The 14216-nt window shown below is 43.3% G+C and overlaps 1 protein-coding gene across 1 annotated transcript; it reads right to left on the bottom strand.

The window, feature by feature from the left end:
* Positions 1 to 394: 394 nt before the first annotated feature.
* Positions 395 to 11712, bottom strand: satb1a (SATB homeobox 1a). The gene is made up of 10 exons (XM_041053156.1): positions 11496 to 11712; positions 10903 to 11079; positions 10680 to 10806; positions 9570 to 9693; positions 8266 to 8377; positions 7258 to 7793; positions 5878 to 6075; positions 5067 to 5222; positions 2718 to 2921; positions 395 to 1309 (listed from the first exon to the last, which is right to left on the bottom strand). The coding sequence occupies exons 1-10, from the start codon at positions 11710 to 11712 to the stop codon at positions 395 to 397; spliced, it is 2766 nt and encodes a 921-aa protein (XP_040909090.1).
* Positions 11713 to 14216: the final 2504 nt, after the last annotated feature.

Genomic DNA, 14216 nt, shown 5'->3' with positions numbered 1-14216 from the left:
CTTGAGCATATCTAGATTTACATCAGTCAACCGACCACAGCTATTCTTTTTAAACAGTGATATGTAATCTGAGGCTCATTGCATTGGTTCCTATTAATCCAGACAAATGTACCTACACACAGAACCCTGTGTACTAACATTATCTGTACATGTAGTCACAGTTATTTTCTGTCTCAAGTGCATCAGGCATCCTCAAATCGCAAGAGCTTTCAAAGTAAATACATAATGTAGGTCTCTGATTTAACAGTAAGTCAACTTTAAGCCTTTCCTCAGCCTTGTAGGACAAATGCCTACACAACACTGCAAGAACATAACACTGTGAGCAGTACTTGTACAGTATGTAACATGGCTCACACGGAAGCTATGGCTCACCCAAGCTTTGGATGTATGTGGGTTAGATGTAGGTCTCCCACTCTTCCTTCATTGGGGGAATAGTTTGGGTGCCAGCATCCGATTCTTTCAAAACTATTATCTCACCTGCATCATCTCTCCCCGTTTGCTTCTCTTCCTCCTTTTGTTCTGTTTCAGTCTTTCCATCACTTTCCTCCTGCCGGTCCTCTGTAGACGTGTCAGCCTGGAAGAGGTTTGTGTCAGTGCAGCCGTGCTGGTCGTCTCCACTGTGTTTTGGGCTCTGGCTCTGGTGTTGATACAGGTTGTGTTCTTGACTCTGTCCTTGGTCTTGGCTGTTGAAGAAGCTGCGAATGATGTGTTTGGGCAGGCCCAGCTGAGCCGACAGGGTGTGGACTGCCTCCTCGTCTGGGTTTAGGCCTACATCCTGGATGAAGCTCTGCAGGATTCCCAGGGCTTCGTGAGACACTGTTAAACCCTCACCTTGCACCTCATCTCCACCTTCAACCTCATTATTATCTGCCTCGGGACAAACCCCTGCCCCGCCTCGGTTCTCATTCTTCACGCTAGTCCACTTCACAGACTGCTTCTCCTTAACCCTGCCTTCTTTGCTGTCTCCAATGATCTCATTTATGCCTTCCTCACCCACATTTCCATCCCTCACCTGCTCCTTGCTTTCTGTACCCTTATCCCTCACCCTTCCAGTACAACCCCAGTCCCCCCCCAAATTGCCCTTCTCTCCTCGTCCTCCCTCAACCCAGTCCTTACTGTCCCCTCTCTCACCATTGCTGCCCCTGCTCTGCAAACGTACTCTCATATGCCCCCAGTTGACCCCAACCTCGGACTCGGCTGGCGATGCAGCGCATGGTTGCCGTGGAGACAGGTGAGCTCCTGCCTCAGGCTGCAGGGGTTGATGGGGTTGAAGATGGTGTTGCTGTGGCAGAGGGGAGTTGCGTTGGTACTGAGGAGAGAAAAGAGAAATTAGAAGTAAAAAGCTATAAGTGGTCTTTTGGACTTTATATTTTCAACAATATTTTATTATTGTGGTCTCACTTTAATGGTAGATGGCGTGAAGTGAAGTCAGCCTAGACAGAAATATATTAATATGATTTAAAATGATAGGTTTATAAAATAAAGAACAATTTTAGCTTTTTTATATGCATATTATTTTTTTATTGACCTGATTCTATTTAAAAATGTACATAAAAATGTAGCTAAAAATTATGCCATTGCTTAAAGAAATGTGCTGTTTTCATTTTAGATGAAAACCATATGTTAAAGAGAACAGGCAGCAAATTTCCAGCTCTAAATTACAGACACTGCATCAATAATATTCTACCTGCTCTCATAAATTGCCTGAGACTAAACATACTTGGCTTTTAAATTGGCTGGTTATGTTTTACTTCAAAATTGTGGTCATGTTTTTCATGAGAGTAATGTGAATGTGTAAAGTGGTGTGTCCTTCATTTGACCTCAGTTTTAAATGATGGCTGTACAGAACATGGAAAAAAATGATTCTTGTCAAACCGTGATGCCCTTTGATTGATAGGGTACCATGGTAAATTTTAACCTTAACCAGGGTTTTTACCACATCCACTCAATTTTTTATCACATTCACCTGAATCTGCAGTGTGTAGATAGTGGCTGGGTAGCGAGATGAGCAAGTGCAGAGTACATGCTGGTCTGGTTTGCAAAGGCATCAAAGGTTGTATAGATTGTGTGATCTCCTGTTTCTGCTGCCACATTTGAAGTAATCTGTAGTGCAACCATCCATGTCCACAGACCTGATCAGGTCTGAACCAGTACATGTGAAGTAGTGTTGTTAATGCGCTGGTATTCCATGCAACATACAAGTGTACTTTCACAAACAGAGGACAAGACAATCATTTTCTCACGTTAACTGTCTGCACTATAATCAAGCCATCAATCCATGCACAAGCTATGGAAATGAAAGAAAAATAAGTAATCAGCCTCATAGATCACTGCTTAATGTGGTAATCATATTTTTTTTCTGACATCTTTGGCATTTAGCTGTCATTTTGTTCTGCTTTTCCATTGCATACTTGATCTTTTTAAGTACTTTACAAAAAAGAAAGTCAGGCCACCTTAAGCCTTAGAAATAAGTACAGCCATCCCTCTAAAAAAAAAGTGTTAATTCAAAGTTTGGAGGCATTATGTTAGCCCTTTGCTGCTCATTTATTGCAAACGTTCTTTCTATTTATTTCAGTTATTCTTATAGCTGGTAACATAAAATAATTTTTAAAAAATCTGTGCAACTGGGTATTTTTTTCTCAAGCAACATCAACCAGAGACTGAGAGTTTAGAACAGGAGTCTGTGTGTTACCATTGTCTTGTTTTTGTAATCTCACCAGTGTATTGTCGTTGCTGAGTAGTGTGAGCCTGTCAGTGCAGTGCTGCTGTGCCATTGTGTTGCTGCTCTCCTGTTCGTAGATGGCATCTCGTTCAGTCTGGGACAGGCTGAGGAACCGGCGGATCATGCACAGGTTCTCCCACAGGGTCCGGTTCTCTGGACTGGGATCCTCCTTCCAGCGCAGCAGCTCGCACAGCCAGCCCTACAGGAGGAACACACACACATCAACTGACCAGCTGAAGCACTGTGTAAGACCAAGCCCACAACGATTAAATGTTCTGTCCTTCACCCAGAGGTCAAGACTCTTTGTCAGTACACATTTATATTTCTGAGGTGTCCTTAAAAAACACCCTGCACACAAGTGAGCTCCTGTGGTGCAGATTTAACTGACCTGATCTGACAAGTCTGAGGGCAAGAAAAAAAAAGAGGAGAGAAAGTCCATTTGGCGATCAGATATGATGTTAAGACAAAAAGCTCTTCATCTACTTAATGTTCTGCTATAATATAATATAATATACATATCCATTAGCCATGCTAATCAAGTCAGTAACTCTGTTAATTAGTTCATAATTTAGCAAATATTTTTATGTCAACAAGCTCATCTTCTAATACCAGATATCAGTATCTTACTGTCTTGATCTTGCTGTCACTTGATACCACAGCTGATAATAAAGTTAAATGAAGCTAACCCCACCACGCAGCATATCTTCAAACTGCATGCATAGACAAGATGGCATTTGTAATGATTGTGTGACGTGAAGTAAGTAGGCAAAAAGGAGATTGTGTAATCAAGATGTTATCGTTTGATCTCTTCTGTAGCCTGAAACTGGTGTAAGGCTAAAATAGTGTTGGGACAACAAAATTGCCATGGCAACATCATGGAAATGTATATGATGAGTTTTGATTCATGTCACCCCAGTCCACCCACTCTCTTATTAATTTTGAGACTAATTAGAATATAATTTAAGCAGACAGAAGTGGTGATAACAGTTAAGTTGAGGGTCTAAATTCAGAAACAAGCAACTGACGAGTGTTCAGCTTTCTCTTGGTCTATAAAACTATAAACCACAATAATTTACTTTTCACATTCATTTAGAATGGGTTGATATTGTAAATCCTCTTGTCCATTTCTTGTTTGTTATGGTTAAAGATTCTCTAATGGCAAATGCTGGGAGATCATGTTGAAATGTTCTTATTTGCTACAATTCTTTCTGCATCGCGAGGGAAGAAACTTGTCACTGGCAGATTGAGGAACATGAAGCCAAGCTAGTTTCAGATTCATGAACTAGAGCGTGATTACGTTTGCAGGCAGGCCGATATGCACACATAGATTCACGCAAACACACCAGCTTATATGCACACACACACACACACACACACACACACACACACACACACACACACACACAGATGCACACACACCTGGCTGTAGCCCAACTCTAGCACACAATGCCATCCAGATGCACAGTGCAGATAGAACAGAGAGATCCAGCATGGTTCTGCCTGCCAAACAACCGGTTAATACAGAGAGAGAGGGATAGAGACAGAGAGAGAGAGAGAATGAGAAAAAGAGAAAGGTAAAGAGAACATAGAGAAACTAAGGTAAAAATGGAGTCCAGTGAAGAGATAGGAAAAGAACCTCAGGGGTTTTGGACCACCTGTCTGTACTGGCATGACCGCAGAATGACCTCTAAACATCAGGACAGTGAGTGGAGAGAGAGAAGGAAGTTGCAGGGGAAAGAACGAGAAAGAATGAAAGAAAGAAAGACAGAAAGAAGGAAAGAAAGAAAAAAGAAGGAAAGAAAGAAACAACTGAAAACTGGAGAGATGCACGCGAGGAAGAGAAAATGAGACAGCTAAAATCCCCCCATTCCATGAAGGGAAATTATCCTCAAAACAAAAGGCAATAACAAGCTTATGGGGCCGCCATAAAAATGAGAACAATAAACACTCAAATCATGCTTGTGTGTATGCGCATTAGTGCATTTGTGTGCCTGTGTGCGTTTTGTGTGATTGCGTGTACTTGCGTGCGCTGGTACAGTATGTCTGCGTGCACAAATAAGTGGTGTGTATGTGTGCATGTGTGTATGGCGACTATTAAAGCGATAATTTAGGACACAATAGCAGTCTGATGCACTGATGATAGTCCTCTGCAGAGTACAGCTGCTGGTTGATTATCTGGGCTTTCCTCCTCACACACTAGCCATTCCAGCTTTAACTGGAGAGATGGATTCATCGTGGATGCTAAATTTGAGCAGTTAAGCAATAGAAATGGTCGGTTGCAATATGTGTGTGTTTAAAATTGGACAACTTTGTCAGATTCACAGCAGCAATTGAAAGGAGTTACCTGACTCTTGGAGGCGGCCACCTTTGCAAACAAGGCCTGCGACACCTTGGCTCTCTTCATCTCATGCTGGATCTCCTCGTAGATAGAAGAGCTGACATGGAGAACACAACTGTCTGTCTTCAACCCTCTGTCTGCTGTGACTGGGGACAGTCTCGCCTAAAAGGAGGAAGACAGTAGGACAGAAAGATAAAGAAATTGGGTTTAAAATGCAAACTACAGAAAACACAAGAGTAATGAGCATTTGCAGCATGGCACAGAGCACAGACTACACACTGCAGAGTCCAGCTTGGGCAGACACTGTCAAACACACTAACATTTTCAGAAAAGGGAAGCCAGAGAGCCTGCTGTTTATGCAGGCCATACCAAACTTGGAGAAAACCAACAGAGTAAAGAAAACATTTGCTAATTAACACTAAACACAAAGTTAAAGGATGTATTTAAATTCATCCTAAGGGGAACATACATTTTTCGGAAATTCTGAAAACCTCAGGGTTACACAACTTCAACAATTTCACTACTCCCTAAAATGATGATTTATTTTTTGTTGTTGTTTCTTTCACCTTTTAAATGTCTATATTAAATGAACCTAGTCACCATCTCTGTGCTCTCTCACATTTCACTTTTGCTGAGATATAGTTTTATAGCAGCAATTTGGATTCTCTTTGAGTAACGATTCAGCTCAGCAGCAGTACTCCCACTTCTATATTTTACTGCCCTTGTGCAAGGACAAACACATTTCAGAGCAGGTTTGTGACACTGTTTTTTTTTTATTATTTTATGTCTCTGTCTCTCAGTCTGTGTGCTTGCTGACCTGTGTGGATCTTGGTGGTGTGTTGTTGCAGCTGGGTGTGAATCCAGTAAGGCTTCTTTCTTTCTCCTCCTGGTAGATGCGCTCCCTCTCCGCCTCGGGGAGCTGCAAGAAACTGTACATGGCCCGCAGGTTGACCAGCAGGGACTGGGAGGCGTGTTTGGGGTCCTCCTCCTTACGCAGTATCTCTGAGAGCAGGCCCTGGTAAAGGCATGCACAAACACACACAAATTGACCCTTGTTCATTACAACAAGCAAGCACACACGTATAAGGACATACATAATTACACATGCATGTATTCTCATATTGCTACAGATGATATAGAGCCAGTTCCCAGTCAGTGCTAAGCAGGGTTCTCGCCTGTAGAGCTAGTATTATTCTGCATGTATCTGTCTATGCAGGAAAGCCTTCAAATGTCACATGCAGATTGTAGAGCTTCCTTCCTGAAAAGAGATTTCATGCTGGCAGCAAAATGGCATGAGAGGAAACAGCCTTCTTATTCAAATCATGGATCATCTTTGATTCTACCCAGCAAACCCCGCCTTTCAGATAGACGGAGGCTTTACGTGAATCGCCAAATGACAAATGCTTCCCTCACTTCTAGATGGCATCTTGGCATCATGCCCAACTTGTACGGCTGGCACCGGAGCACCTTGGACTTGGCAACGGGGGAAACATGGGGGTGGATAATAACTAGCTCTGCTTATTGTGATGAAAATGATAATGACAGTAATAATAATAATAACAATGGGCTTAGCCTGTCCTTTGAGCTCCATTTCTGTGGGTGTGGTGGTGAATGTATGATGATGGGCACAGATAATGTAGCATTTTAGTGTTCGAGGCATTGGTAGAGGGAGATATGGACACGAAATGAGGGGACTAATAGGCAGAGAAAGGGTAAGATTAAAAAAAACAGATGGATTGACAATAAGAGGTAGGTTTTAAATGAATAGAAGGGCTGCCAGAGTGAAAGGTGGCAAGATGGAGGGGCAGTGAGATAGAGGAAGAGGTAGAGAGGGAGACAGAATTTCTCCAAGGGGTTGTGATTAGTTGGCCCAGCAGCTGCTTCAGTGCTGGCACCAGCTTTTGTACTGCAGAAAGCTGGCACAAACACACACACACACATACATACACACATATGCACTGGGGGGTGGGCTGGGGTCGCAGTGGGGTTGGGGGGGGGCTGCTGCAGCAAAGGCCATGCCAATGTGCCAACTGGCAAATACACACATATTCACAGAACAAACTTACGTAGCACTGCAACACCAGAAAACACTTCCAAAAGATAATCACCAGAAAACAATGGCGACCTCTTATGAATCTTAACACCTTTCATTCAGATCATAGTCACTAGTTACCCCCCCACCCCCTTACTTTCATACCTGGGTCCTGTTAAAGGCCACCCGGGCAAAGATGGCTTGGGAGATGCCTGCTCTCTTCAGTTCCTCCCTAACACACTGGTAGATGTCACTTGGCACGTCACACAGCCCCACAGAAGACCCAGCCGATGTCTGGTTTTGCGGCCCAACTGCAGGGCCACCCCCTGGGCAGCACTGTGCCTGCTGTGGGGCTTGGGATTCAGAGGCTTTGGAGAAGGCCTTGGCAGGAGCCCTTCCTACAGGCGGGTGGTTGAGATACTGCTGCTGGGATGATGAGAGACCCTGGCCAGCTAGCATGCGGCTAACAGCGTACTGCTGGTTGAGAAACTGGGCCATCACCAGCTGCTGGTTAACCAGCTGGGAGCTGAGAGGCTGGGTTACCAGCCCGGGAGGATGCAGACCGAGGGGTGAGCGACTACATATGTTGGCTACTCCTCCACGAGGGAAAAGAAGGTTTGAGCTCTGCTCAGCAGAGCTACCTGTGATTGGCTGCTGGGTGAGGGTGACATGTGCAGACTGCTCAGAAAAGCTGTCAATCTCTGGTGAGGGAAAAGGAAAGCAAAGATAGATGTAGAATTATTATGACATTAAATATTAAAAGTGTGTCCTAAATCTGTACCACTTACTAATTCTAATCAGGTTTTGAGTCATGTGTTCACACCGACAAAGTGGCAAAACTTAAATATATTCAAACCAGGCAGAATGCATGCTAAATGCAGTTGATTATTGAGTGTGCTGTAAACTCTGGCAACTGTGGGAGGTAAAATATATTATTTACTAGAGAATTTTTACTTTTTTGTCATTTTTTTAACATTCCAAATTGCATGCTTTTTGTATAATTTCTTGTCAGTATAAAATGGTAAAGTGTTGACTTTGTTTTGCCAACTAAAACAGTTTACTATTAGTTTGTAGTACACACTGTGTAGAATTAATATGGAGTATGGATTTGGGGCATGCTGTAAGACTTATCATGCACACTTAATGTTTGCAGGCTTGATTGAAATCCCTCACCCTTGAAGCATTTGGTCTTCTTGAAGTGCTTGTACCATCGACCAAACTCGTGACACTTGGCAGCTGAGACATTTGCATAGTAAGTGCTATTTACAATAGATGATATCATACTCTGAAACAGAGGGGAAAAGACAATAGAAATTCATTACATTTTCCAAGCTCCTTCCTGGGTGTCTCAGCTGTTCACACATCTGATATTAATGAACTCAGATCTGTGTTATTAAAAAGACCCCCAGGTAAATAGGATAATAAAGACAGATGAGTATGTCAGTGTGTGAGCTGTGTGTGTGTGTGTGTGTGTGTGTGTGTGTAAATGTACAGCATATGTATGCATGCATGCTTGTATGTGTGCGTGTGCGTAATCAAACAAAACACTAGAGGTCATCAGAGACTATGCCTCTCTGTCTCTTACTTACACACACACGCGCACACATACACAGTTTTTCCCCGAAGACCGTCCTGTGCAATCTTTACATCTGATTACACCTTTCATCCTCTCATATTTATTTTAATCTGCTTCTCGCTAAACAAGAGAGGGGGTAAAGGCAGTGATAGGAAAAAAGAGAGAGTGAGAGAGATGAGGAGGAAAGATGGGGGAGGGAGGATTGGTTTGTATCAGATCTTAACACGGCACAGAAGGAAAGAATCCGAAGAAGAGTGAGATAGTGAGCCATTTCTCTTTATCAAACTGTAGATGTCCTAAGCACCCTCAGGCAAAATAACAGATAGACTAAGTTGATATTTATGAATATTCATAGAGAGGCCTTTCCCAAATACTGCAAGATTAATGTAAAATTATTTCTGCAGTTGTGTCTGTATTTGCTTCATTAAACACACAAGAACTGAAGGAGATCTTAAAGCCAGATTTGGATGTTATGGCTGAATTAGTAAAGGCTGCAGAAAAAGCTAAATACCAAAGGGTGAGCGTGATGGACAGGTAGACTGAGTGAGAGTAAGACAGAAGGTGAGGCTGACAGACAGAGAGGGTGACAGGCAGACAGGCTGGCAGTCGGCAGAATCAAGATAGGCAGCAGCCAAGGCAGTACGGCTTTTTAAGAGATAGCCATCTCTCGTTATCTGTTTCTCTCTCCTGCGCTCTGCCCCCGCACCTTATCTACCGCTGCATCTGGACTTCCTGTCAAACTATTGGACCACACACTTACTCTATGTCATACATCAAAGTAGGCACAAACACACACACACAAGCTTGTGCAGGACATGGAAGGGCAAAGATGTTACATGCACAATTTGAACTTCAGTCCTATTTCTCGTTCTCTCTTCTTGTATGTGTGTGTGTGTTATACCTGGGACAGTGGACACTCCTTGGCCAGGGAGCTCTGGTTCATGTCCTTGAGGAGCTCTTTCAGAGCGTTTCTCACTGTTGAGTGACTCCACTGCTCGGCTGGCAAGTCTTCCAATTTGGGGCAGCTAGACAAAGAGCAAAATAAAAATAAAAAGTAAAAATAAAATTCTCATAACGTAACGTAATGTTCTCAGACTTTAGAAAGCTCCCTTCAGAGCCACAGAAGACATTATACAACCGATAGGAGGGCCCCTTTAAAAAGAAGACACCTTTAAAACCTGTTCACCAGGCATGTACTGACAACAATTTGCCAACCTATCACAGAACTAATAAACGCCCCTCCCACCGCAATAATCAGACTCAGACTTTCATTCACACCCATAGTGTGGACTTAATGTCTAAATATGAGATCACACACTTACACAAACACACACACTTTCAAGGGTGTGAGTTATGGGCTGTGGGAGGAAGACTTTAAAGAAACTTGTGAGTACAAGGAAAAACATACATGATCCCAGGTTCATGTGTCTGAAACAAGAAGGTCTTTTTCACAGAAGGCATCTTTGACTGTCACAGCAGGAAATGTGTGTTTGTAAATAATAAAATGAATGACGGCTGAATTCCATTTAGATGGAATCCATATGGTCACTTAAAAAAAAAAAGGCGACTGAAAAACGGAACAAGTGCAAAATAACTTTTAATGTCTTCTACTGTTAAAATTCTCATAAATATTCATAAAGTCACTCGTTAAATTTAACAACATTAAAATGGAAAAAACAGATGAAGAAAAAGAAAATATAAAGAAAATGATGATGACGATGATCATGAAGAATTTTATCAGTCTCTGCTGTAGACTGTCTATGAAAACTGATTTTTAATGGGTTTGATTTGGTCCCTGCCCTTTGGTTATTTTATTTTCTTTATTCAAATTAGCGATGGTGGGTGGTTGGAGTCTTTTCCAGAAGCTTTGAAAGGCTGGGAAATACTAAACAAACATAAGGCGGTCACACTCAGGCTCACATTCACACCTACGGACAGTTTAGAGTCCATAGACTCCACACAGACAGGACGGGGAGTAGATGTATTTATAGATGTAATGTCTGCTCTCTACCTGTGCAGCTGTATTTTGAGGGTGATTACATGGTGAACATCCTGCAGCATATCAGCCACTGTGGCGTCAGGAGCATCTGTTACACAGGACAGAGGTACTGGGTTCCACCTGCCAACCTGGATCAGACCTGAACACACACACACACACAAATTAAAATTATGAGAGTACTTAAAGATAAACTTACATGTGTCCCAGCCTCTTTGTGCATGTGTGTGTTGTGTACCTTTAGCCTGTGCGGCAGAGCTGTGAGAGTAGCCCAGTGTCAGCAGGGCCATTTCTATCAGCTGGTTAAAAAGCAAATCTTTCTTGACCAGCACAAACTCAGCATGTTCTTCTCTCTTCTCTCCCTCCAGTTGGCTTTCCCTGTGCTCCACCACACAGAACACTGGCAGCAGGCTCCCTGAGGTCATGCACACAAAATGATTTCATACAGCATGACACTTGAGAACGTAGTGATAGGTAGTTGAAAAACTCACAAAGTAATGATTCATTTCATTATCAAGTCATACGTTATTTGTTTTTGTAACCAAATTAAAGGTTTTGAATTTCCCCAAACTTGGGGACCCAAACTTGTAATCACCTCCAACATCTAATCTCATCAGACCCAAACCTAATCATTCACAATGGTTGCAGAAATCCCCCCCGAGAGCATCCAAGATACACATTTGACACATCAGATGGTAGGAGTCATAATCACTGTACTAAAGACCTCATCTGTATGTGTAACTAAAAAAATCTTTTAGAAGCAAAGAAACCCCACTGGGCTCCTCCTTTTCATGTAGCCTCTGAACCTCTTCCTCACATCAGCCCACGTACCTCTGCTGTGCCAGCTTTTTCCCTGTGGCCTCACTGTGCCGGGCTTCTGGGCCAGGCAGGGGTTTTTGGCCACAGGACTCCCCTGCCTGCTCCTCTCCTGGGCCGAGGGTCCCGCTCCGTTTTGTTCCAGTCGAGCCAGCTTGGCAGGAGGGGGCCTGGGGTCCACAGCGGGATCGTTGCCCTCGGGTTTTTTGGCTCCATTACACAGGGCGTCCATCTGTGGTCTCGCACTAATACAGAGACACAGACACTTAAAAATCAAAGACTGTGCAAGGTACCCTAATAAAAATCTCTTATATTATCTTGATAGTATATCTGTGGGGTTGTCAGTGGAGACCCTTTGGTGTTTTAATCCATTATGTTCCACGTTCCACATTACATATATTTTAAAGTAACTTTTGCAATGACAAAGGTAGTGTCCTTGTAAAAAAAAATGTTAGAATCACAGGTCAGATAACATGCAACTCTAAATTTGCAGACAGTAATTAAATAATAGCACACAAAGTACACCAAGAATTATATCTGGATACCTGCTGAGTGTCAAGAGTGTAAAAGAGACCTGTTTCAGTCATTTACAGGTCTGTGTCTAACAAGAACAAGAGAAACCACAGTTTTGACACGCACGTACACGAACACACACTCTGATTCTGAAGGATATCCGGATCAGTATTAGGGGGTGACCTTCACACAGATGCAGCGATTAGGATAACCCTCTAAATCCAGTGAAAGTCCAGTGAATGCTACAGCGCAGTTTTTTCATAATAAACCCGCTGTCATCTCCAGGCGCGCCGCTGTGAGACAGTGACAGTAATTCAGTTCATCTTCAGCACCTAAATGCGCGCTAATCGTCCCACGTCCGATTCGGCTGAAGTTTGATCGAGGCGAAACCAACCTGTTTCAGCCGACACAACGTGCATCCCCGAACCTGCCATCATAAAGCAACAGCCCATTCCTGTACTCATCGACTGTATCCATATGTTATCCTCGCTTCCATTGATCTCCGGTTGAGGAACAGACCCGCTTCTCTCGACTGTCGGTATGTGTCCAAGTGTACGCTCCAATGCGTCCCCTTTTACTCACAGCAATCGTCTCTTTATCATCGACATTATCTCGTGTTTACTGGCCAAGTAGTTTTGCCCCACAGGCTTTTTCTTCCTTGTTACACCGTTCACCAACCGCGCTTAGCTTTCGGCGTAACGATGAATTGGCCTTGGTGCAAGTTCAGAGCGACCTCCCATCCAGAGCACCGGGACATGCTGCTACTGTGGATCAAGCTCCAGAGAGAACAATGCACGGCTTGGACCTCCTGGAGTATATTCGCTATCATATATTAGGCTGCAGCACCGACGCCGGTTTGTTGGTTACACTTCAAAGCCCTGTGCGCACGCGGAGAGACAGAGAGGTAGAAAGCGAGAGAGAGAGCGAGACCCCCCCCCCCCCCCCCTCCTCCCCAACCACACACACACACACACACACACACTCACACACTCGCACACAGACTCATAAATACACGGACCCAGCTGCATTAGCATATGGTGTAATAATGAATTCACTAGCGCGCTCAGTAAATGTATTAAATGTGACAATTGCGCATAAATCTATTTATTATTTTCTGCCGCATGCTGTGCACGCACTTATTATTGTCTTTAGGGTATTGGAGCTCTCCATGGTAACAAAGTGGAGCAGGACAAGGTGGAACTGGCTGACTGATATTAACTTTTGAACGTTGATGTTTTATTGTCACGAGATCGCGGCTGTAGTGTTTAATATGTAGATCATTTTCCCCCATGCAGCCAGGAATGTGTTCTATGTGTCTCATTGCAAAGACAGTGGTACAGCATGGTATAGTCAAGTTGAGTCATTATTTATTCATAAAGCGCCAAATCATAACAGAAGTTATCTCAGGGCACTTTTCATATAGAGCAGGTCTAGACCGTGCTTTTAATAATATTATTTACAGAGGTCCAGCATTCCCCCATGAGCAAGCACTGAGGGGCAGAAGGAAAGTTAACATAGCACTATTAAAGTTCCACATAAAGACTTAATAATAAGAAGAAGAACAGCAGCAAGAAGAAGACTAACTAGAGACCATCTTTCCACTGGAACACATCAGCCCATCAGCATGTTGACACTGGTACCCATGAGTACTCAGTACATATGGGTCAGAGCACACCCATCTTCCAACTCAGCCTTCATTTTGATCTCAACTATATAACTACGCACCTCTAAAAGTTTCCTGACTGTGTTTTGCTCAGTTGAGACTAAATCTGTCCACAGAGAGGCAGACATATAAACACATATAAACACATATAAACAACCATCTGTGGTAGTTCCTGCTACTGTGGATGTCTTCACGGGACCATCATCATGCCATGATCACACACACACACACGCACACATGCACGCACACATGCACGCACACACAACCTTAACCGTTGCAGCTGACTGCCTAACCCTCACCTAAACCTTATTCTAACCTGAACCAGTAAAACCAGGTCTTAACCCTCAAACAGCCTTATAAACTTGTGAGGTCCAGCATTTTTTTCCCCGCAAGGTTGTTGGAACCCACAACTACAGTGGACTGCCAGTGTTCAGACCCCATGAATATAGTAAAATAAGCCCACACACACACGCACAGACTTGCAAGGTGAAAGCAATACCAGCCTGCTGTCATAGCTGGTAATAATAGTAATTGTTGCAGTGGGTGTCGAACAGGATCAT

This window comes from Toxotes jaculatrix, chromosome 13 (genome assembly GCF_017976425.1).
Source record: "Toxotes jaculatrix isolate fToxJac2 chromosome 13, fToxJac2.pri, whole genome shotgun sequence".
Taxonomy (NCBI): domain Eukaryota; kingdom Metazoa; phylum Chordata; class Actinopteri; family Toxotidae; genus Toxotes; species Toxotes jaculatrix.
This window is presented reverse-complemented; position numbering and strand designations above follow the sequence as displayed.

Bases quoted from the DNA above. Each gene is read 5' to 3' on its own strand.
- satb1a (XM_041053156.1), bottom strand. From the start codon at position 11,712: ATGGACGCCCTGTGTAATGGAGCCAAAAAACCCGAGGGCAACGATCCC. The intron at 10,807-10,902 runs GTACACAACACA...GTGTGTGTTCAG, and splicing joins CTCTGCCGCACAGGCTAAAG to GTCTGATCCAGGTTGGCAGG. The intron at 7,794-8,265 runs GTGAGGGATTTC...TTCCCTCACCAG, and splicing joins GAAGACCAAATGCTTCAAGG to AGATTGACAGCTTTTCTGAG.